The sequence below is a fragment of the Mytilus edulis genome, chromosome 4 (genome assembly GCF_963676685.1).
Source record: "Mytilus edulis chromosome 4, xbMytEdul2.2, whole genome shotgun sequence".
Classification (NCBI taxonomy): domain Eukaryota; kingdom Metazoa; phylum Mollusca; class Bivalvia; order Mytilida; family Mytilidae; genus Mytilus; species Mytilus edulis.
The window spans coordinates 97,087,060-97,110,704 of record NC_092347.1 but is presented as its reverse complement, the minus strand read 5'-3'; the positions used below and the strand labels follow the sequence as shown (position 1 = coordinate 97,110,704).

The window sequence follows — 23,645 nt, the reverse complement described above, 5'->3', positions numbered from 1 at the left end:
CGAATGTTCCTCTGGTATTTTGTGCCCCTCTTTAAGTAAGTATGTGTGTTTATATATGTATTCAGGCTTATCCCAACGGTCTTCAACATTAGCAACACTCTCAGAAGTAAGCATTTTATGTTCAGAATAATTTTGAATAATTTAATTTTGGATGTAACACGTATTCTGATTGGCTGACGTTATTTTGTTATGAGCCCATAGACATAATTTAGTCATGTGACCGTGACGTCATCAACGTTTTTTCATGGTTTTCTACGGTTTAAAATGGAATTTAGAATTAAATTATAAGAAATGACTGTAATATTTTTTCTGTCTATTCGAAATAACATAAAAAATGTGGTGCACACTGTTAAATAACCCGCTACGCGCGTTATTCAGTGTGCACCAAATTTTTTATGTTATTTCTTCATAGACAGAAAAAATATTACAGTCATTCCTTAAATAATTTTGTTACTAGAGACCTTCAAGTTGTTTAACATTTATCAAATGCGTTTTGTTTGATTTATGAGATGTTTTTGTCAAATAGAATCCATTTTATAAGTATTATCACAGATTTTGTGTTAATCAAATAATATTGATACTAAGTACGTTATCAGTTTCCGGATTTCTCCGGAAGCCTATACTAAGTCTGTCGACTGATTAAAGGCAAACGTAGTCCCTTGGTGGTTATTGCATTTTCATATTCCAAATCAATTGGCATCAGGATGAGGGATACATGAAGGTAAGACTGTTCCTAGCATGTTACCTTATAAATAAATATAGGTAAAAGCCAATACTTGAGTATTGGACCTTCTGTTTTGAACTTTCCTCGGAGTTCAGTATTTTTGTGATTTTTTTTCCAACCAAAACTGTTCTTTTATAACTTCATTTCCAATTGGTAATTTGAAAGCCACATTACTTATAACATCTATATAATTTAATTATCTATTATTATGGTTAGTATCATAAGTATCGTTTTTTGTATTATTAAATTACTTTTATCATAATTATTTTACATAATAAAAAGATGACAATCATTAATGTTCCATTTATATATCAAATTTGAATTTGATATAAGAACTCATCATAGATACCAGGCATATTTGTTAAAATCTGTGTCACTTTGGTCTCTTGTGGAGAGTTGTCTCATTGGCAATCATACCACATATTCTTTTTTATATATAATTTATTACACAAGATATGCATTTCGTCGTCATTAGATTCAACAGGAGCGCTCAAATAGATAAAGGTAAGAAGGCTAAATTAAGCACGAAAAATTTGCTGATAAATTGTTCTTTTATTGGTTTGCCAGTACAAGATTAAATCATTTTAAATATACAAACTCAACATATCAAAAATACTAGAATTTTGCCCACATATAACTCATAAGTGGTACAAGGACACAGTTATCGTCCTTTGATTTTCAGATACAGATATAGTCCCTAGTGTGAACAGTGTATAACTTACAATATTTTTTTGATGCACTTTTCCTATTAATTTCTTGATAATTAATGCATGAAATATAAAGTAGGGGGATGAAATTACATGTCAAAAAATTTGAGTGCTGAATCTTTATGTTAAGTAGTAATTTGGTCCAGTTCAAAAAGGTCAAATTTTAGTGCGTCTGAAGCTGTCAAACTGAATGTTAGACCCCTTAACACAGAATTGTCAATATTTTGAGTTAGAGCTGGTAGAAGTTTCTATACTTTTGATATTATTTGTCCCACTAGTAGTACACTACACTGTAAAAATCTTTTTGCGAAAGAGCAGGTGTGATTTGTTTTAACTTGAATGTATTGTCTAAAAGAAATGCCAAGTGCCGCAAATCAAAATTAATTACGAAGTTGAAGAACATGGACATCAGATTTTCCATTAAAAGTTGACTAAAGCTATCTATTACTGGGCTAGAAAATATATTCAGTTTACAGTGATGTTACTATTCTATGAAAAATAATTAACAGAAAATGACTGTATTGATGGTATCTATTGTCAGTGCAATAGTAAAGACTACTGAAATCTCTAAACCTATAATAATATAATTACGAAGTTGAAAAGCAAACTATATGTGTTCAATGTGGGCCTCGTTTTTCAAAGTTTGTAATTACATTTCATTGTGTTGTTTTCGCTTTTATTATTAATCAATATTTTCTTTGCGGTTTTTAACATGTGTGTCAGTTTTTGCTGAAGTTTTAGTATTTTCATAGAGTGCCGATCATGGCCCTTCATAGATGTTTGGACAGTTAAAGAATTATTTGTCTAGACATGATTAAAGATATATAAGTAATTCATAGCCAATATGATTAGGTATATTTGTCGTCTTTTTATAGAAATATGTTTTTGTTTTCCGGGAACAAAAGACAGTATCCGATGGTTAATAACATTATCCATTTGATAATCATAAAACCTTATACGTCTTAAAAAAACCTATGTAACAATGTCTACGAGTACTTCTTTCACTTATAGTCCCGGGTTTTTTTTATTAATCCTGCATAATGACATCTATTTCGGTGGTCGATAAAACCTTCTGGATTGAAGGCCAACACAAATGCACTTCCATTTTTTATTTATATCATTTCGAGTCCGAACTGTCAAAAATGCTTTGAAATATATGTTTAATTGTGATTATTTAAGGTTTGGATGTTTTCGGATTTTTGTTTAAGCTACAAAACATTTTTGTAAGCGTCTTTGAAAAATACACTTCAACTACAGCTGTCCTGTTTGTCTGTGATATATTTTACACAACCTGTTTTGTCTGTTTGGGTTGCTAACCCAATTTTGTCAGTATAACGGAGCTATAAAAATCTCCCATACAAGTGACAGGTTTTGCTACATATTAAAACAGGTTGAACTGACCATTTTCTTCGTTAAATTTTTTTTATTTAGAAAGGAATATTGCAGTTCTTTTCTATTCCGGTTCTGTTCATTCATACAATCAAAAGTTTGATTTTATCCGTTTCCATGGGTTACCCTTTTTGAATTTACATTGGAGTTCGGTTTGTTTGTTATTATTATTTTCATATGAGTGTGATAGTGCTAATACTCTTGATTTTTATTTCAATAAGCTTAATTACATAAATTAATTATCAATATTTCCCTTGAAGATTAAGTATCATTCATTGATGAAAGGAGTAATCGCTTTAGTTTTAGGCCTTTATAATCTTTGCATTATATAAAGATCATTATATTGATTGTCTTATAATGATTAACTGTCAGTTGATGCTTTATATCTGATATTTTTGGAAAATATATCTTTTTTGGTGATACCAAAGGCTAATAGATATGACAATCATAGACTCCTTTTGTCATCACAAAACTAAAGGAAATAAATACAAATAGCTAATTGAGTTCAATAATTTTACATATCTTTTATGTCTGAACGGAAACAAGTAACCTTCTCTGGCCATTAAACAGAACAAAATGTGTCTGTAAAAATGTAACAAAAACGCACAACCCTCTAGTCTTTATGACACATCCTGTGTTTAACGGTTACATTTTTTTTTTAAACAAAAACATGGTTTTATAACAAAACAACACAGAAAGATAAATATAGACAACATTCATGATCGCCCAAAGGAAAATTCAAAAAGGAAAGTCCCTAATTAAATGGCAAAATCAAAAGCTTAAACACACCAAACGAATGGATAACAACTGTTATATTTCTGACTTGGTACATGCATTTTTTTTATGTAAAATATGGTGGATTAAACCTTTAAACCTGTTTTTTACCTAGTTAAACCTCTCACTTAAATGACAGTCACATCATATTTCATTATATTTACAACGAAGTAAAAGTTTGTTATTAAAACAAACCTACTCTCTTGTTCTGATTCATTACAACGTATATCTCTTGACTCATATTTCATTTTTTATAATAGTATATCAACATGTAGCTTAAATATATGTATTTCTAAATAAGAAAATGCCTGTACCAAGTGAGGAATATCCATTCGTTTTGTGTGTTTGAGCTTTATGATTTCGCGATTGGATTTCCCCCCGGAGTTAGTTTTTTGTTTACTTTGGGTTTTTTTTCTCACTTTTTATGATATAGAACAACCCACACAGGTATTATTTACAAATGGATATACCTAATATTTCTTGTAAAAATGTACCGTACATATGCAGACATGTATAACGTAATCAAATAGAACAGTGCGAACAAGAAGATTAAGTTCGGCTGTATTCCTAATTCTTTGCGATATTTTCATTTTTGCAAAATTAGCGACGGATATATTTCGTAGAAATCTAAACTTTCATTTTAATTTTGTAAGCATTATTTTGTGTATTCTGAAAGCTCAAAACTTTAAATCTATTTTTCTGTCAATTGATGAACCTGTTCAATCACAAACGCAAGCACGAATGTCTAAATGTACAGTGTAATTGATTACCAGCTCTTTTTATTAGATTCATTTATTAGATTTCATTTTATTCAACGTAATCAGTACGATATTTTACGTTTGAAGTCAGATTCAAAACAAACCGGACATAGCTTTATATTATAGTTAATTGCTACCTTAGTTTGCTAATAATAAATATTAAAATGTGCATTGCTATTAAATGCAATATCAGTATTTTCAAATATAATCTTAAATCAATCCTAATTCTATCTTATTCATTCAAATGACGTAATTTTTCATTTTTTTGATGATCTGTTTTACAAATACAAATGACGTCATCATTTTTTTGTCATTTTTTACAATTTCAAATATGACGTCACTTGGCGTTGGGGTTTGGGCTTGTTCGGATGTGTCTACATTTTGTGTTGCAAATGTCTGGTTATGTAATGTATTTCAGTTGTTTACTGTAATTAGTTAATATTTCAGTTCTATCATGTACAGCTTTTGTTTAGTAATTTTATAGATTTACTGTTTGCAAAAGTATAAATTATTCTAAATAATAAGAATGTTCTGATAACTAACAGAAAACCCTGGCCGTTTTTGGCACAACCTTTTTGATCTTTTGGTCCTTGATGCTGTTCGACTTTGTGCTTGTTTCGGCTTTCAAACTTTTGTATCTGGGCGTCACTGGTGGATCTTGTGTGGATAAAATGCACTGCTGACGTATTAAAAATTTCAACTTGTTGCCTTTTGTTGGCTGTTGTTCGTGTGTTTCTTTGTCAATTGTATTCTCTAATTTATTTATATTGTAGTCCTGTGGTGTTGAGTTGTCCTTTTAATGTTATATTTCACATGGCGATAAAAGGGGAGGTTTGGCATGCCACAAAACCAGGTTCAACCCGCCATTTTTTTCTTTAAAAATGTCCTGTACCAAGTCAGGAATATGGCCAAATTCATGTATTTGGTTTTGATGTTATATTTGTTTTTCTCGTGGGATTTTGTCTGATGCTTGGTTCGTTTCTGTGTGTGTTACATTGTAGTGTTGTTTCGTTGTTCTCCTCTTATATTTAATGCGTTTCCCTCAGTTTTAGTTTGTTACCCCGATTTTGTTTTTTGTCCATGGATTTATGAGTTTGAACAGCGTTATACTACGGTTGCCTTTATTTAATGACAATACAAGGTGCATATACGTGTTACGGACAATACACAATAGTATAACATGATCAAACAGTTCGACAACGTTTTATGTATTATATTGAAATGGCCGAAAAATCTTAAATACTGAGCAGTAAAAACAATTCAACATTTATTATTGAATTATACTAAAGGAATGTCCCATGTGGATACATTTAGAGGTCAGAATCACAATTAAATTTTCCTCATAATGTTGATTTAATAAAAATGTTATTTGAAGCGTTTTTGATTACAACGTCTCTTTCTGCATTATTCTCTTCATATGATAATAAAACCCCTAAATTCATATTTATTTTTGACAATATTGGTTGTTTTGATTAAATACAACTTATAAGAACAAATTAACCAGCATGGACTCGCTGTCTATGTAAACATTATGATATTGGTTTTGTTTTATTTGAATGCATGCTGATTTATATATCGGTAGTCGAAAGCTAATGAATATGCGTAGAAACAAAATCAAAAACGCAGAAAACTGGTCATATATAATATTTCCAAGAAATTTTTATTATATAGCATTTTCAAAAATTGAAAATTTGAATTCATAGTGTAAAAAGTAAATAACTAAAATACCAAACTCCAAAGAGATTTGAAGGTAGCCAGTGATGAGCATTTACTTCACTTCTACTGAATCTGTACTCAACTGATGATCTGTAATTTCACTCTGGCAAAACAATCTGCAAACCCCAAATAAAAAAAACCGAAGACTAGCAAATCAAACTCCATTAAAAACAGGTGATCGCCTTTATTAATATGAATGAGTAAGCATGTCATGCTCCTCTAGTAGCACCCTCGTGTTGTTCAATTGAATGGGCATTTTGCGGTTGTCGTACAGGTGAGAGGTTTGGCTAGTTGTTGGACAAGGTTTGATCCACAATTTTCTACATAAGAAGGTGCCTGTTCCAAGTGAGGAATATTACAGTTGTTATCATGTTATTTGATGTGTTTGAGCTTTTGGTTTTGTAATTTGATGATGAACTTTCTGATTTGAATTTTCTTGGAGTTCAGTATTTTTTGGTATTTTACATTTTGTATTCGATGATCAAACAATAGAAGACATAAGGACTGGTTTGAGCCAACTTTATTTGGTCATCTGTGACATATTTATGTTATGACAATTCACCAAATTATAACTTCGTAGGGTTAACGTTAATCATCGTACCAACTGAAAGCTATGAGATATCTTACAGTAGGAGTTAGAACTATACTCTCAAATTAGTCAGTCAATATAACGTCAAGTTATAACCGCATGTGCAGCTTTTGATTTTTCCACATTAAAAGAAGAAAATTAACCTTCTAATGGATTGAAAGATAATAAGTTTTCCGGAAATTAAAGTTTAACGGACGCTATTATGGTAATATTGGTATCTAATGGATTACCCGTGTCATACATTTGAGATACACTGATGAGTCGAATGTAGACAAAACACGTGTTTGTCGTACTAAATTATAAGCTTTGTTATTTAATGAGTATTGACGGAGGACCGTGGAAATGTTTGATTTGTAGTAGCTTTTATATTGTCATCCTCTCTGTCTTTATAATATCACTATTTGCAATTTACAATTTCCTTTCACGAATTTGGTAATACTTTTTGGACCTTTTGGATTATAGCTCTTCATCTTTTATATATGCTTTGGATTTCAAATATTTTGGCCACGAGCATCACTGAAGAGACATGTATTGTCGAAATGCGCATCTGGTGCAACAAAATTGGTACCGTTGATTTTATTACAACTGGGTGCTTATTTTTATTGACTAAGAGGAACAGCGGCCGTAGTAAGTGGAACGGGACAACTTAATCGATGGGAGTATCCAAGCTACTGTTCTTTGAAGATGAAATACGATTTGATTAATAATTGTCTCTATGTTATCATATAATTGAAATCAATTATCAATAGTTCAACTGGATGAATTTCTATAAATAGCATTTAATAATGGTTGTCGTTTACGTTGAAAAAAAACTTCATTTTTTTTCAAGCCATATGCAGTCTTACCAACTGTAAATACTTTACATGGCATATTTATAACAGGTAAGTCAAATGATCATCCTTTACGACAAACATAAAACAGCCGATTAGCAAGATATACCAAAAGTTATATTTTATAGTCTAGATAGTTGAAATATCTAAGGTGCTGGACAAAGCGCAGGGGTTGTTCCCACTATGTCTCAGATCTAGGTGTTCGAATCACCTTGAGAAAAATAAAATAATTGTGAGAGCAAATTTGCTGATCTAATATTGTTGTGCTAAATTTAAGACAAGATATTTAACATCTTCATGTCTTATATATTATGTACTGCAGTTCGCCGCTAGATTAAAACAGACGTGGAAAGGTAACACACGGCCAGCGAAAGCTCTATTTTTAAGAGCCCAGGTGGTCGTGTGGTCTAACGGGACGGCTGCAGTGCAGGCGATTTGGTGTCACGATATCACAGTAGCATGGGTTCGAATCCCGGCGACGGAAGTACCAAAAATTGCGAAAGCAAATTTACAGATCTAACATTGTTGGGTTGATGTTTAGACGAGTTGTATATATATAATATATATATATATATGTTTTTACAGAACTATATATATATAATATATATATATATAGTTCTGTAAAAACATTTTTTTATCAGGCACTAGTTGAGATTCCTTTGTCTACACTTTATATCAAACTAAAACTAGTAAGAAAAATCTAAATATTAAATAAGTTTCTAGCGGAACTGCCTGTCAATGCACCACCGTTATATATTCCTATGCCTGACCGAAGTCAGGAAGCGCGTTAATAGTTGTCACGGCTTAATCTATGTCTTAACATTGTTGTATCTTATGTACATGACAGATGTTTGATGTAGTCTGTGAAATTTATTCATTGCCTGTCTAGACTCGGACGATTAAGTGCTATGGAAATTGTATTTTATTTTAAAGACAGCATATTGTGTTTTTATTTTAAAGACAGCATATTAATCTTTAAAATGTTATTCTTGGAAAAGAAAACGATTTTCATTAATGTTCCTGACTTTTGTATACACACACCTTAATATGAAAATATAAAACACTTTCCTTCACTTCCGACTATTACATGATAATTTTGGTTGGCCAAGTTCGGATGGAACTAGAGTTCTGACTAAAGTTCCATATGAACGGGAAATAATTTGAAGAGTAAGGTCTCTAGATTACCGGAAGTACAAGGCCCCTACTCTGAATATGTTTACATTCAAATTTGATTGGATTGACGTCATAACATCCGGGATATCGAGTCGATCTCTAGGAACCCTGCCACAACCAGGGTTCCTCGAGTGTTAATGGCGGAAAAGCTTTATCCAATCATAACAGGTGTTATATATGACCATGTCAATTCAATCTACTCTAGATATCCATCCGAACTTGGCCTATAATGTTGACTAGGGTGAATCATGTTAATTGAGTGTATCATTGTCGTCTGTAATGATTTTAACTGGATGCTTGATTGATAGCAACAACGGGTTTCCGATAGGAAACACAGAAAGGGTTATAGCTCATAATTTTTATTTTAATAGGTTCTCTGTTGTTTGAACAAATCATTAAGGACTCGAATCTTGAAATAAATCTTGAACTAAATCTTAAAATAAAGTAAAGACGCCAACTGAATGATAGCGACCAATTGTTTACTTTTATAAATTGCGACTTGAATGGAGAGTTGTTGATAGGAACAGTGCCCTACTCATATCTTTAAAAGTCATACTTGGGGTTGAATCGAGAATACTGTTCTTATATTAGTTAGTTTTCCAAATTTGCACAAAAGAAACTAAATAAAGGCAACAGTAGTATACCGCTGTTCAAAACTAATAAATCCAGGGACAAAAAACAAAATCGGGGTAACAAACTAAAACCGAGGGAAACGCATTAAATATAAGAGGAGAACAACGACACAACACCGAAACGCAACACACACAGAAACGGACCAAGCATCAGACAAAACACCACGAGAATAACAAATATAACAAGAAAACCAAATACATGAATTTGAGACAGACAAGTACCGTGCCACGTCTGATCTCAATATCTCAAAAATAAGAGAAAACACAAACGACTCAACGTTAAAATGCAACACACACAGAAACGAACAATAATATAACAATGGCCATCTTCCTGACTTGGTACAGGACACTTTTAAAGGGGAATAAAAGTGGTGGGTTGAACCTGGTTTTGTGGCATGCCAAACCTCGCACTTTAATGGCAAAGTTAAATATAACATTGAAATGACAACATAATATTACAGGACTACAATACATATAAATAGGAGAACATATTAGACAAAGAAAAACATGATTAATAGATAACAAAAAGCATCAGGTTTAAAATTCAATACGCCAAAAACGCGCTTTGTCCACACAGGACTTACAAGTGACGCCCAGATATAAAAGATCGAAAGTGAAAAAAGTACAAAGTTGTACAGCACTGGAGATAAAAAGTTGAAAAGGTTTCGCCAAATACGGCATTGTTTTTATGCCCGGGATAAAACATTCTTATATGGAACAATTCATGCTATTGCAAACAGTAAATTTTATCAAATGAATATGAAAGAGATATACATAAAGAAACTGAAGTATTAACTAATTACAGAAAACTAAACCCGAATACATAACGCCCAGATATAAAAGATCGAAAGTTAAAAAGGTACAAAGTTGTACAGCACTGAAGATCAAAAGTTGAAAAGGTTTTGCCAAATACGGCATTGTTTTTATGCCCGGGATAAGAACATCCTTATATTTTTATTATATAGAACAATTCATGCAATTGCAAATAGTAAATTTTAACAAATGAATATGAAAGAGATATACATAATGAAACTGAAGTATTAACTAATTACAGAAAACTAAACCCGAATACATAATGCTATTAAAGTTTAACACAGAATAGACACACCCGAATCAGTCCAGGCGTCAACGTAATTACAAAAATGTGACGTCACATACGATGGCGAAAAGGTACAAACGTTATGCCACATTTGAATTTATGAAATTTAGAAACAGCATGACGTCACATATGAAAAACTCTCAAAGTGAGATAGAATTAGGATTGATTTAAGATTATATCAGAACTAAATACTGATAATTAATTTAAACAAAATGCAAAACTTGAATAAACATAATAGTTAAACGTGTCAAAAATAGGGGTACAGCAGTCAACATTGTGCAAACCATCATTTTTGTTTTTAGATTTTTCTTATACAAGAAAGGCGAAGGATACAAAAGGGTTATTGAAACTCAAAACAATGACATGACTAAGATACCCCACCAAAACTTCGGTCAAATAATATTTATCAGATGCCCATAACACATTATTCTGTCAAATATTGTAACAATGCATTTTTATTTGTCTTGTATGTTTGGTTAAAGCCTTCCAACGACAACCTAAACATGGTGATTAAAAGATATATCGTCCAATGATATATCGTACAAAGATGCTGATATGATTCAATTATTTTACTTAGGCAAGTCAAAGGAAGTACCTAAAAATCGGGTCTAGCGAACAAAATATGTAATCCTAGTATCTATGATGATAAAATTGAGAAAGGAAATGGGGAATGTGTCAAAGCAACAACAACCCGACCATAGAGCAGACAACAGCCGAAGGCCACTAGTGGGTCTTCAATGTAGCGAGAAACTATGGGTTTGCCCCAATGGGTTGGTTTATCTGCTGGAAGAGGTTTCTCCAAGACGGTATCACTAGCCCAGAAGTCAGTATTTCATTTCATTTCAATTAGCATTAGCATTGATATGTTCATACTTGTAAATTAACTGTATATAAAACTTTGAATTATTTTGATGGACCCAGGAAAAAACAACGTAAGCTGTATTTGACAAAACCATTCGGAAATTTGGGTCTTCAATGCTCTGTTGAAGAATCTTAATAAATCATGCGTTGTGTTTTCTATACGTTTAATCGTCGTGGTAGCTACAATATAACGTCACAGAGTAAAGCGTTATGGTAACAACATTACCATAGCGGAATGTTTGTACTTCGCGTATTTTCCGACATTCTGGGGGCCGACAAAAGTGAAATATGAAACGAGAATTTTAAAAATATAAATTCACAATATAGACAAATAAATTTAAAATTAATGTCCAGCTCAAATAAAAAAAATCAAATTCCTTAACCTTGACTGAACACAATTACAGTTTATCTTTTAGTCCTTTCGTGGATGTTTCTTCTAGTGTTTGCTTATTCAGAAATGCTCATGTAAATGACCTTTATCAATGCTCTTCAAATTTATACTTGTTTGGCTTTCTAACTATTTTGTACCTAACGTCACTGGTGAGTCGCATGTAGACAAAAATTTCGTCTGGTGTATCAAATTATTAGCCTTGTAACACTTTGAAAAACTATGATCATAAATATTTGAAAGTCAACGATGTAATATTTAGATATAATAGGTTCGAACGAAAAGACAAATAAATATTACATAAACTTTACAATCAGTGAGGATCTCTTTTTGTACTGCGGTGAACTCAAACAACCAATGACGAATAAAAAAACAAATTCACCTACCTAGCAGTCAACCTTTAGCTTGAAATATCATTCATATATTCATATCTATAAGTTAACTTCTAACAATACTTTAAATTGTTCGAAAAGGAAGACTATCCACCACTGGAATAGATTACTAGTACATTGGCTGTATTTGTCAAAACCTTTCGGAATCTTTGGTCCTCAATGCTCTTCAACTTGATCAGTTTTTATTCACTTCATTTATCCAAGCGTCACTTAGAAGATTTTTGTAGACGAAACGCGCGTCTGGCGTACAGACTTAAAAGTTTTATATTTGTTATTCCTTTTTTATCAAAGATATCAGGAATATAAAGAAAATTCAGTATATACTAAAACCAGAACAAGTAAAAAGTAAAATCACAAAAATACTCAAAAATACGAAAATCAAATCGGAAAGTCCCTCGTCGCATGACAAAATCAAATGACAAAACAAATAAAAAACGAATGGACAACAACTGTCATATTCCTGAATTGGTACAGGCATTTTCAAATGTAGAATATGGTGGATAAAACCTGGTTTTATAGCGCTAAACCTCTCACTTTGTAAAATGTTCCCACGAAATTTGCTATTTACTTGTATCAATGCTTTTGTTTAAACGTAAAATAATATTGCATTCAAAACAACTGAAAGGCTGCACGATCTTTCAGTAAATAACTTGCAGGTTAAATTATTTGACAAACATCCTGGAGAAACCCTTCTGCGTGATGTTTAAACAAACGACTGCATCAATCTTCCCGACGGTAATACATACCTTTTTTTATAGGGAAGTACAGCATTTGTAATGTATTTGAATCAATTAAAAGACATTTTTCCTAAAACAAGAGTTTGTTTAGTGTATTCTATTAATCTGTTTATAAAATAATTGAAACAAAAAGTTTATTTAGTGTATTCTATTTATCTGTCTCTAAAATTATTTATATAAAAAGTTGTGATATGCCATTTAAATCATGCCCAATTGTAAACAACATTATTAAACTGACGGAAAATGTATTGTTTTCATTAATTAAGGAGGCTCGCGGGTATAAGATTTTCAGAAAAAAAATAAACATTTATTTTTTATTACAAATTTTATTAATTACCTTTAGTAGTTGGTACTTTATCATATGGTATAAAAATCATTCCAAAAAATCAATTCGTGTTGGCCCCAGGTGACTTTTGAAATGTAGATATCAGTGAAAAAGCTCCAAATTATCTCCCTTTGGCATTAAAATTGAAATATCTTTTTTAACTTATCGGTGACCTATATTTTTTATTGTTGTTTTTGAATAAGCTATACATCAACTAAATAATTGTAAAATTTAAGCGACTTTTGTAATTTTGTTCTTTTCTAATTTCGTTATTACCACTTTTTCTCCTAATTAGTTCAACAGAAAAAAAGGACATTAACAAAAATGTATGCTTCTTTCGAAGGCAGATTATGAGGGTAAATGAACGGTGACCCCATTTTTTAAAATGTTTTTCTACTAAGTATAAAAATATAGCTAAATCCTATATCAAATAAAAAATGTGATTTAGACCCGCGAACCCCCTTAAAAAGAAAAGGAAATCTTTGAGACAAGGCTTAAATCAAGCGACTGCCTCAATCTTCCAGACAAAGTTTATTTATTGTACTCTATTTATCTGTCTCTGAAATTATTTTGATAAAAAGTTGTGATTTGTCATTTACAGCATGCCCAATTGTAAACAACATACTAAACTAAAAAAAATGTATTGTTTTTATTATTAATTAAAAACAAATTGAAAACTTTGAGACAAAGGTTGTGATCCATACAAGGGGTAAAATTCAATTAACATACCCTATTCGAGTTATCAGACCCATACATTATTCCCAAGATTGTTTCTTAACAGAACAAATTTGACATTGTTTTTCCTTTTGCACGTCTTTTTTTTTAGTAAAATGCGTTTCCCTCGGTTTTAGTTTGTATCCAGGATTTCTTTTTGTCTCCATCGATTATTGAATTTTGAACAGCGGTATACTACTGTTGCCTTTATTTACTTGTATTAACAGTTTTTTTTTATTTTTTTATTTAATATTTTAAAACTAAAAAAGCAATGCTTAGCAGTTTAAAAAATCACAAAGAACTGAATGAGGCAGGTGTGCGAGAGGATTGCCGTCATTGATTTAAGACGTTTATGGAGAGGAAGGCGTTCAGTATACATTAAACTTACCTAAGATGTTAAAGCAGAAATACAATCTGAATATAGTTCACGGATACAAGATAGCAAATTATATTTGATTCACAAGATTTCAAAAAAAAATTCTCGATGATAATCGGGTATAAACTCATGGTGCCGACTAAAATCAGAGGTTTGGAATATCATACTGTTGTTGTGTAGCTTATGGTTTATTAAACTTACTTATTAGTCTCCAATATTCACACAAACACACGCGCGCACACATATACCATATCATGCTAGATGAAGCGGGGATCTGAAGTTTTTTCTTTCGATCGTATCTAATGGCATTATGAGTTACTGCTGTTCTATTGACTCATCTATTAATAAATGAAACGTTATCATGTATCGGTATTTTTTGCCTGAAAATGTATCGAGTTTCAAAGAAATATGTTAGTTTTCAGATACCTGATTATAAATCAACCACCTCTCTAGTACAAGTTGTCATGTTTCCTCTGTTTCGGTGGCTTTCAAATATTCGGCTTTAGCTTTCCTGATGAAGTTTAATTCCAGATTCAGATACAGTATTTGAAGTATTGATGTTTCTTTTTAATTTCTATATTTTTTTAAATCTTCAAAATCATTTTTGTCTTTGAGTTGTTTCCATGACCTAAACCCCTCAGCTCTTCTAATAAACATGGAATGTTTGATATTTTAATCACTATGTGTCAATAGATAGTTGTCCCATGTGCTTTTAAGATTAATGCTCAAATACCTTAGGCTCGTTTAGTTCGCTTTATTTATTTTGTCAGTTAAAACTATACTTTTATTAGTTATGTCAGTTGAAGATGTGTTCTGATAGAAATTTAAAAAAAATCTTTAGTTCATTAATGAGATAAACTTTCCTCTGATTAAAGTCTTAACATTTTATTCACATGATGGAGGTAAAACCTACTTCAAGAGCCTATTAAATTTGGGAAACTTGGTTGTAAGTATTTTAAATTTAAATTTCCAATCTAGTTAGTAAGATTTTATTTTGCACGCGCAGTAGAAAAGGCTCTACTGCGGGTGAATGAATATGATTAAAAGGAGATGTAGGTTATACGAGAATAAACCTGAAAATAAAATGCGCATATGTCTTAAAGTTGTTCATATGACCCAAACAATAGCTCATACGATGTTCTTCTGTTGTAATTATTTTATAGGAATGAGATATTGATGTTTTGTTTAATCAATATTAAAATTGTTGAGAATCATTAATTGACCATATATTTGACAATGTTTATTTTCTATTTGTGTCCTTATCAAATATTTTACAATAACTGGTATATTATTGACAATAATATAAGGAATTTCTTAATTTGATGTTGAACCTCGTGACGATATTGGCGATTATGTTATAATAACAGAACAGCTGCTCACGACACAGTTGTATACTGTATTGCAAATATGAGCTGTGTGGGTGAGAGAAAAATATAATGAGGATAAATAATTATTCAATTGCAGGAAGGCATACAGTGCACTCATACATTTAAATATATATGCCATGCCATTTTGGCAAAATATTAGAATGTCTTTGATAAATCGGATATCGTGAGTTACGATGACAACTATTTATATAGAAGCCATGATATGGTAACAAAACCCAGAGATATATACGATGCTGAGCTAAATTGGGGTAAGCGGTCACCTATTTATATATTTCCTATAACATTTAAAACAAGAATGTGTTCATAGTACACAAATGCCCCACTCACACTGTCATTTTCTATGTTAGGTGGACCATGAAATTGGTGTAAAAACTATAATTTGGCATTTAAATTAGAAAGATCATATCATAGGGAACATGTATACTAAGTTTCAAGTTGATTGGACTTCACCTGCATCCAAAACTACCTTGACCAAAAAATTTAACCCAAAACTTGCACTATCATTTTCTATGTTCAGTAGACCATAACATTGGGTTCAAAACTCTAATTTGGTATTAAAATTAGAAGATCATATCATAGGGAACATGTATACTAAGTTTCAAGTTGATTGGACTTCAACTTCATCAAAAACTACCTTGACCAAAAACTTTAACCTGAAGCGGGACAAACGAACGAACGGACGGACAAACAGACGAACAGACGAACAGACGGACGGACGGACGCACATACCAGAAACATAATGCCCCTCTTCTATCGTAGGTGGGGCATAAAAAACACAAAGATGTTTATAAAACATCAACTATCTTGAGATGAACTGACAACTACTATTAGTATTTATAAAGAAGCCATCGGATTGTAACATAAGCCCGGATATTTATATGATACATGTGCCATCTTGAGGTAAGCTGTTTCTATAGATATAGAAGCCATCGCATTGTAACAAAAGCTCGGAGATTTGTCTGATACATCAGCTATTTTGAGGTAAACTGTCAACTATCTATATATTAGTCATGGTGCTGTTACAAAAAAAAATCATATTTGGGTAAGCAGACACCTATTTATATATTAACTCTACCATTTTAACCAAAACCTAGAGATAATTATGATACATCAGTTATCTTTTGGTAAGCTTCCAGCTATTTGGATATATGCCATGCCATTTTAACCATGTTAACTATACATAAGCTATCGTTTACTAAATATTATCTTACATACCATATTTTTCTGGCTGCCATTTCATATTGTTTTTGCTCTAACAAAAGTTTCTTTTAAATAGTTCATCAAATATAAGAAAACAGTCTACTGGAATTTTCTTACAACTCTCTACGATGAGAAAAATTTTGACATTATAATTCTAACAACGTTACTTAAAAATCAATTATTATGTAAAATTTACTTATTATACATGCATTGCAAGTCCGTGTATTATAAAATAAGTTTAAAGTTATTATGTCGTCTCGTAATCAGAAGAATCCTGATATAAATATTTTGCCTTCTCTGAATCAGAATCCTGATATCAAATTATTCTGCTTTCTATAAATTAAAATCTAGATATATTATGCTTCTGTCTTCTTTAAATATTCTGCCTTTTCTAAATCGGAATCCTGATATTAAATGAGTCTGCCTTCCATGAATCAGAATCCTGGTATCAAATGGGTCGGCTTGACATGAATCAAAATCCTGATATCAAACAAGTCTGCTTTCTATGAATCAAAATCCTGTTAACAAATGATTCTGCATTCTCTGAAACAGAATCTTGATTAGAATCTTACTTCTCTGAATCAGAATCCGGATAACAATGATTCTGCCTTCTCTGAAACAAAATCTTGATTAAAATTATTCTCACTTCTCTGAATCAGAATCCGGATAACAATGATTCTGCCTTCTCTAAATCAGAATCCTGATAACAATGATTCTGCCTTCTCTGAAACAGAATCTTGATTAAAATTATTCTTACTTCTCCGAATCAGAATCCTGATAACAATGATTCTGCCTTCTCTGAAACAGAATCTTGATTAAAATGATTCTCACTTCTCTGAATCAGAATCCTGATAACAATGATTATGCCTTCTCTGAATCAGAATCCTGATAACAATGATTCTGCCTTCTCTGAAACAGAATCTTGATTAAAATGATTCTTACTTCTCTGAATCAGAATCCTGATAACAAATGAATCTGCCTTCTTTTAATCAAAATCCACATATCAAATTCTCAGATACCAAATAATTCTTCCTTTAATTCAGAATCTAGATATCAAACGAGTCTGCTCTCTATGAATGGGAATACTTTTTTTTTTTTTTTCATTTGCAAAAATCAGAAAACATGGTGAGGTTTAAAGACAAACCACCTGACAAGTACTTGAAAAAGTATGCAAATTAAAGAGTCGGTATTATTGCCAATGAGACAACTACCAACTAGATTTTAAATAAAGTGGATATGAGTGTTTGTATAGCGAGTAACATAGCAATTCGATGAAGTATACAAATATGTGGCATATTACAATTCTGTAAATAAAATAAAAGTACCAGGATTATAATTTTATACGCCAGACGCGCGTTTCGTCTACATAAGACTCATCAGTGACGCTCAGATCAAAATAGTTAAAAAGCCAAATAAATACAAAGTTGAAGAGCCTTGAGGATCCAAAATTCCAAAAAGTTGTGCCAAATACGGCTAAGGTAATCTACTCCTGGGGTAAGAACATCCTTAGTTTTTCGAAAAATTCAAAGTTTTGTAAACAGAAAATTTATAAAAATGACCATATAATTGATATTCATGTCAACACCGAAGTGCTGACTACTGGGCTGGTGATACCCTCGGGGACGAAACGTCCACCAGCAGTGGCATCGCTGTAAGATATTCTAAAAATATTTGATTCAAATATCTATATGAGCATGTAAAATATATACATAAACTATATGTTTGACTTTTTGTCTTTTTCATTTTTAGCAGTTTATTTTCGATTTATGAGTTTGACTGTCCCTTTGGTATCTTTCGTCCCTCTTCAATAATGTATGTAACACAATGTTTAATGTTTTTGGTGTAAATATCGGGCAAATAAAAATAAATAATACATTTTTTTGTTTTATTCTTATACAACTGAGAATCCATTTGAAGGCTACTATTTCCCTTTATCATGTGGGAGACCATTTATTGTCCATAATTCTTGAACCCTGGGTTTAAAGATTGCGGTTTCCTTGTATAATAATACTGGTGTCAAATGACTGTGGACCTCTCTGTATTATATTGTTTGTTTATAATGATTATATCTTATGTGGAATAATGGAATTTCAAATTTCAAAAACCAATAAATACACAAAAGTACTAAGAACTCTATACGTTAAGATAAAACTGTTTTTGCTTCCTGTTCTTTCTGCGTCATAGCTATTATATAATATTATAGACTGGATAATATGGAAGGAATCAAAGGAAGGATACATCAGAAATAGCTTAGATCTTTGCTATTATAACGATGCACATGTATATATATTTAGAAAACTATTATATCAATATTTGAATAGATAATATAATTTGGTAGCCTAGAAACCTTATTCATAATATCACAGCTGATTTTGGCTTATATCCTCGAATCATTTATCAAACTTTCAAAAGAAATAGTTCATTGATATTATGGCAACATTTGAGAGGATTTTAAGAAAAACTTCTTAGTGTAAAAAGTAAAATCACAAAAATACTGAACTCCGTGGAAAATTCAAAAAGAAAAGTTCCTAATCTAATGTCTAAATTAAAAAACTCAAACACATCTAACGAATGGATAATAACTGTCATATTCCTAACTTGGTATAGATAAAAAAAAAAAAAAAAGGCCACAGTAGTTTACCGCTGTTCAAAACTCATAAATCCATGGACAAAAAACAAAATCGGGGTAACAAACTAAAACCGATTAGCCGTTTCTTATGTAGAAAATGGTGGATCAAACCCGGTTTTATGGCTAGTTAAATCTCTCACTTGTATGACAGTCGCGTCAAATTCCATTATATTGACAACGATGTGTAAAAAGTAAAATCACAAAAATACTGAACTCCGAGGAAAATTCAATCGGAAAGTCCCCAATCACGGGGCAAAATCAAATGACAAAACACATAAAAACGAATGGACAACAACTGTCATATCCCTGACTTGGTACAGGCGTTTTCATATAGAGAAAATTGTGGATTAAACCTGGTTTTACATCACTAAACCTCTCACTTGTACGACAGTAGCGTCAAATGTAATAATATTGATAACGATGCGTGAACAAAACAAACAGACACAATCGGTAAAAATGTCACAAATTAAGGTAAATATTCTAATTCGGTAGGTCACATTCGTGAAAAGGAAACGGGATTGTAGTTACGACATCAGGAACATATCCGATATCATCTATATAACAGATAATCCGTAACAGTGAACCAAATCGTGATGGCGTCCGTACAAATTACGAAGTGATGATTTCAGCTTCCCAATTGGAAAGTCGAAATCCTCTTTTTCGTCGTAAAGTTTGGTTTTCCACCGACCCTCATAGTCAATTTCTAGATATAAACAGTCTATGACAGTTGTTTTCCTTTCGTTTTATGTTTTGAGCTTTTGATTTTGCCATTTTATAAAGAGCTTTTCGTTTTGAATAATCTTTGGAGTTCGTTATTTTTTTATTTAATTTTGATCTGCGGTATACTTCTGTTACCTTTATTTAAAATTGTATAAAGCATTCGGTTTCCCTGCTCAAAGGAGTAGGTCCGGTCAGGGCCGATTTTAGCCTCAAATTTCAGATTCATCTTACGAAAGATTTTGAACACTTTTCAAACACTTAAGTGTCTATTTCAGTTTATTCTATTGGTTCATGTGAAAGATTTCAACTGATTTATTTCATTAAAAACGCTCCGATTCAAGCTTAATTGGATATAGGAAGATGTGGTGTGAGTGCCAATGAGACAACTCTCCATACAAATAACAATTTAAAAAGTAAACCATTATAGGTTAAAGTACGGCCTTCAACACGGAGCCTTGGCTTACACCGAACAACAAGCTATAAAGGGCCCCAAAATTACAAGTGTAAAACCATTCAAACGGGAAAAACAACGGTCTAATCTATATAAACAAAACGAGAAACGAGAAACACGTATATATTACATAAACAAACGACAACTACTGTACATCAGATTCCTGACTTAGGACAGGTGCAAACATTTGCAGCGGGATTAAACGTTTTAATGGATCCAAACCTTCTCCCTTTTTCTGAAACAATAGCATAACATCACAACAAAGAAAAACATACGATAAAATATCAATTGGCAGACTTAACTCAATCAAAAAACGTATGATTAAACAATGAACGAATAAATTTGATCTGCGATATCTGAATACAAATACACAGTTAATTAAATATTAGAGACAAACATTCATGACCAAAAAGCTAACAAACAAATTCAAACACAGGACATGACTGAGAAATATTTAACCAATTAAGTATGAAATATCTATCAAATAAGCCAAAAAATGTAACTTTTTAGATGGTTTCCGTATTCACCCTCAAACTTTATATATGTTATGTATAATCATCAAATACAACTTATATTTCAATATTAAGAGTTAACACAAATGCGGCCACTTTCATTTAAGACCGTCTAAAATTTAACAAAAATCCTAAATTGTGAAGATTTCAGTAATTTAGCATGACTTAATTATGCTAGTACCCGATATATGTGCACTTTAAAAACAGCCCATATTCATGTAGCAGAAGCATTCTACTTTCCAATGAATAACTAAAAGTTTACATTTTAACATTTTTATTAAACTGCTATATTTTGAGGCAAAAGAGGGGTCTTACTGGACCTACTCCTTTGTATATATCGTATTACTAAATAATATATCGAAAACACAACAGACATTGTCCTGTTTCAAAAGTATATGTCGTATATTACGCTGTATATCATTCTGCTTTTAGTTAAGATAATTATTGAAAAAATTAAGTATAGAATTCACAACATTCCATAAATGTCATCAGCGTTTATTTTTTGTTATCAAAGCACAAGTTTGTAGAAGTTTATTTTTTCAATTTCAGATTTCTTAACTGGCCCATAAAAGAAGACAATACATGTGATAGATAGACTCGATTAGACGATCAGATTATGACATCATATTAAATGGAGTATAATTGCAACGATTTCACAGGATGCCACAATAATAAAAACTTCACCGTATATTCTTTGGTCATCTCAAATGGCACAGTTTCTCCGATAAATACACTAACAGAAAAAGGAGCGTACATTAAATCTTGTTTAGTTCTTATGATATCATGTTCTATAATTTTCAGCAACATTATAAACATTCTAGTTATTCAGAAAACAGTGCAGCTTCCACGAATAACCCGCATCTGTATATTAAATCTTAGCATAAGTGATTTGTTAGTTGGATTAATTTCCTGTTTCCCTTGTATCATACCTGCTTTTACTGGTTCCTGGCCGTATGGAGACGTCTGGTGCCAGATTGCTGGTATTATCCATGGTACTTCAGTTACAATATCCATATGGAGTTTGTCCTTAATAAGTATAGACCGTTACTTTGCAATCGTTCGGCCATTGAAATCTAGATGTTTACTAACTCCATCAAAGGTTGTCTCCACTATAATATTACTATGGTTCATAGCAGTTGTTACATTTTTTGCGCCTTTGCCGACCAAATCTAACTTTATATATTACCAGTATAGTAAGGATGAAATGATTTGTGGTCTATATTGGGAATATAAATGGTTCTGCGTGATTACAGCATTATATATTCCTATAATTTCAGCATGTATAATCATATACACAAATTTCAAAGTTACAAGAAAAGTTATATTCTCTAGAAGAATGGTAGCAATTTGGAGAACAAGCAGACGTTCAGGACAGGGCGAAATGAGAGCAGTCAAATTGTTAACTATTGCCACCGTTGTTTATTTCATATCGTGGGGACCATACGTTATTCAGGTTATTCTAATGAGTTTAACAAATATCAATGATATTCCGTCCAATGTCCGATTTGCTACAATGTGGTTGGCAAATTGCAACAGCTTTTCTAACGTATTCGTTTATTCTGCCATGTATAAGAGTTTCCGAAGAAGAGCAAGATTCCTTTTGCTATCAGTATGTTGTTTAGGAGATGGTCGCTTTCGGGTTAATTCAAGTACAGATAAAAACGGCAATTCTTCTGGAAGAGATCCCGCGGACCTATTTGACTAGGCTGGTTCTATCTAAAGCGTATGATAATCAATTTCAATCCATATTTAAAGCAGAAAAAGTTTACAATGAAACGGTGAATGCGCATATTAATTTGCTAACCAACTGTCAACTGGTTCTAATTGGGTCAATATATATGTGTACGATGTGCCTTGAATTCCGATTTACAAAACAATGCTTCTTCCAATATATGTAAACAGTACACCTTAATTATAGCAATCAGTACAAATACACAAAAAAATGGTGGTGAACATATTAATAAAACGCAGTCCTTATTGTACGTTTCTCAGCAGACAACTGAATTATTTATTGCGTTTAATGTAGAATACAACTATTGTGTTCATTACCTTTGAAGTTTATTTTCGTCATTGGAATATAATATTCCCTCCATGATCCAAATATGATGGACAAAGGAATCAAATTTTGAATCGATAGGGAAAATTGTAACAAGAAAAGAAGAAATATAGACATTTGCTATTGCAGGAAAAGTAATGTTAAGAATTATTACCAGGCTCCTTATATTTTTCAAAAAATTATATATAAAAATCAATCTTTGCGATATAATGTTAATTGAATTTTTCAATAAATAATTGATATAGTTTTGTCACTTTAACGCAGAAGAGACACAACGGGAAAGTTATAAACAAATAAGAGATAAAGTTTCATCTAATAATGCATATAAACAAATGGGCTTTGATTATATAATAAGCAACAGCAAAACCTACAAGATTTTTTTACTCGTGTCACCAAATTCTAATACGACAATTTTGTAGCAAAATATATTTTTGTAAATGTCGTTATGCTTATATTGTAATATCATTAATATTATTAAGTTATTAAAACGAGACCAAAATGGCAA

At 31.7% G+C, this 23,645-nt stretch overlaps 1 protein-coding gene across 1 annotated transcript; it reads left to right on the top strand.

The window, feature by feature from the left end:
• The first annotated feature begins 617 nt into the window (after nt 1-617).
• Nucleotides 618-23,645, top strand: LOC139521166 (neuropeptide FF receptor 2-like). Its single transcript, XM_071314474.1, has 2 exons — nt 618-721; nt 21,634-23,645. The coding sequence occupies exon 2, from the start codon at nt 21,716-21,718 to the stop codon at nt 22,787-22,789; it is 1,074 nt and encodes a 357-aa protein (XP_071170575.1). The 5' UTR covers nt 618-721; nt 21,634-21,715; the 3' UTR covers nt 22,790-23,645.

Bases quoted from the DNA above. Each gene is read 5' to 3' on its own strand.
- LOC139521166 (XM_071314474.1), top strand. From the start codon at position 21,716: ATGGAGTATAATTGCAACGATTTCACAGGATGCCACAATAATAAAAAC.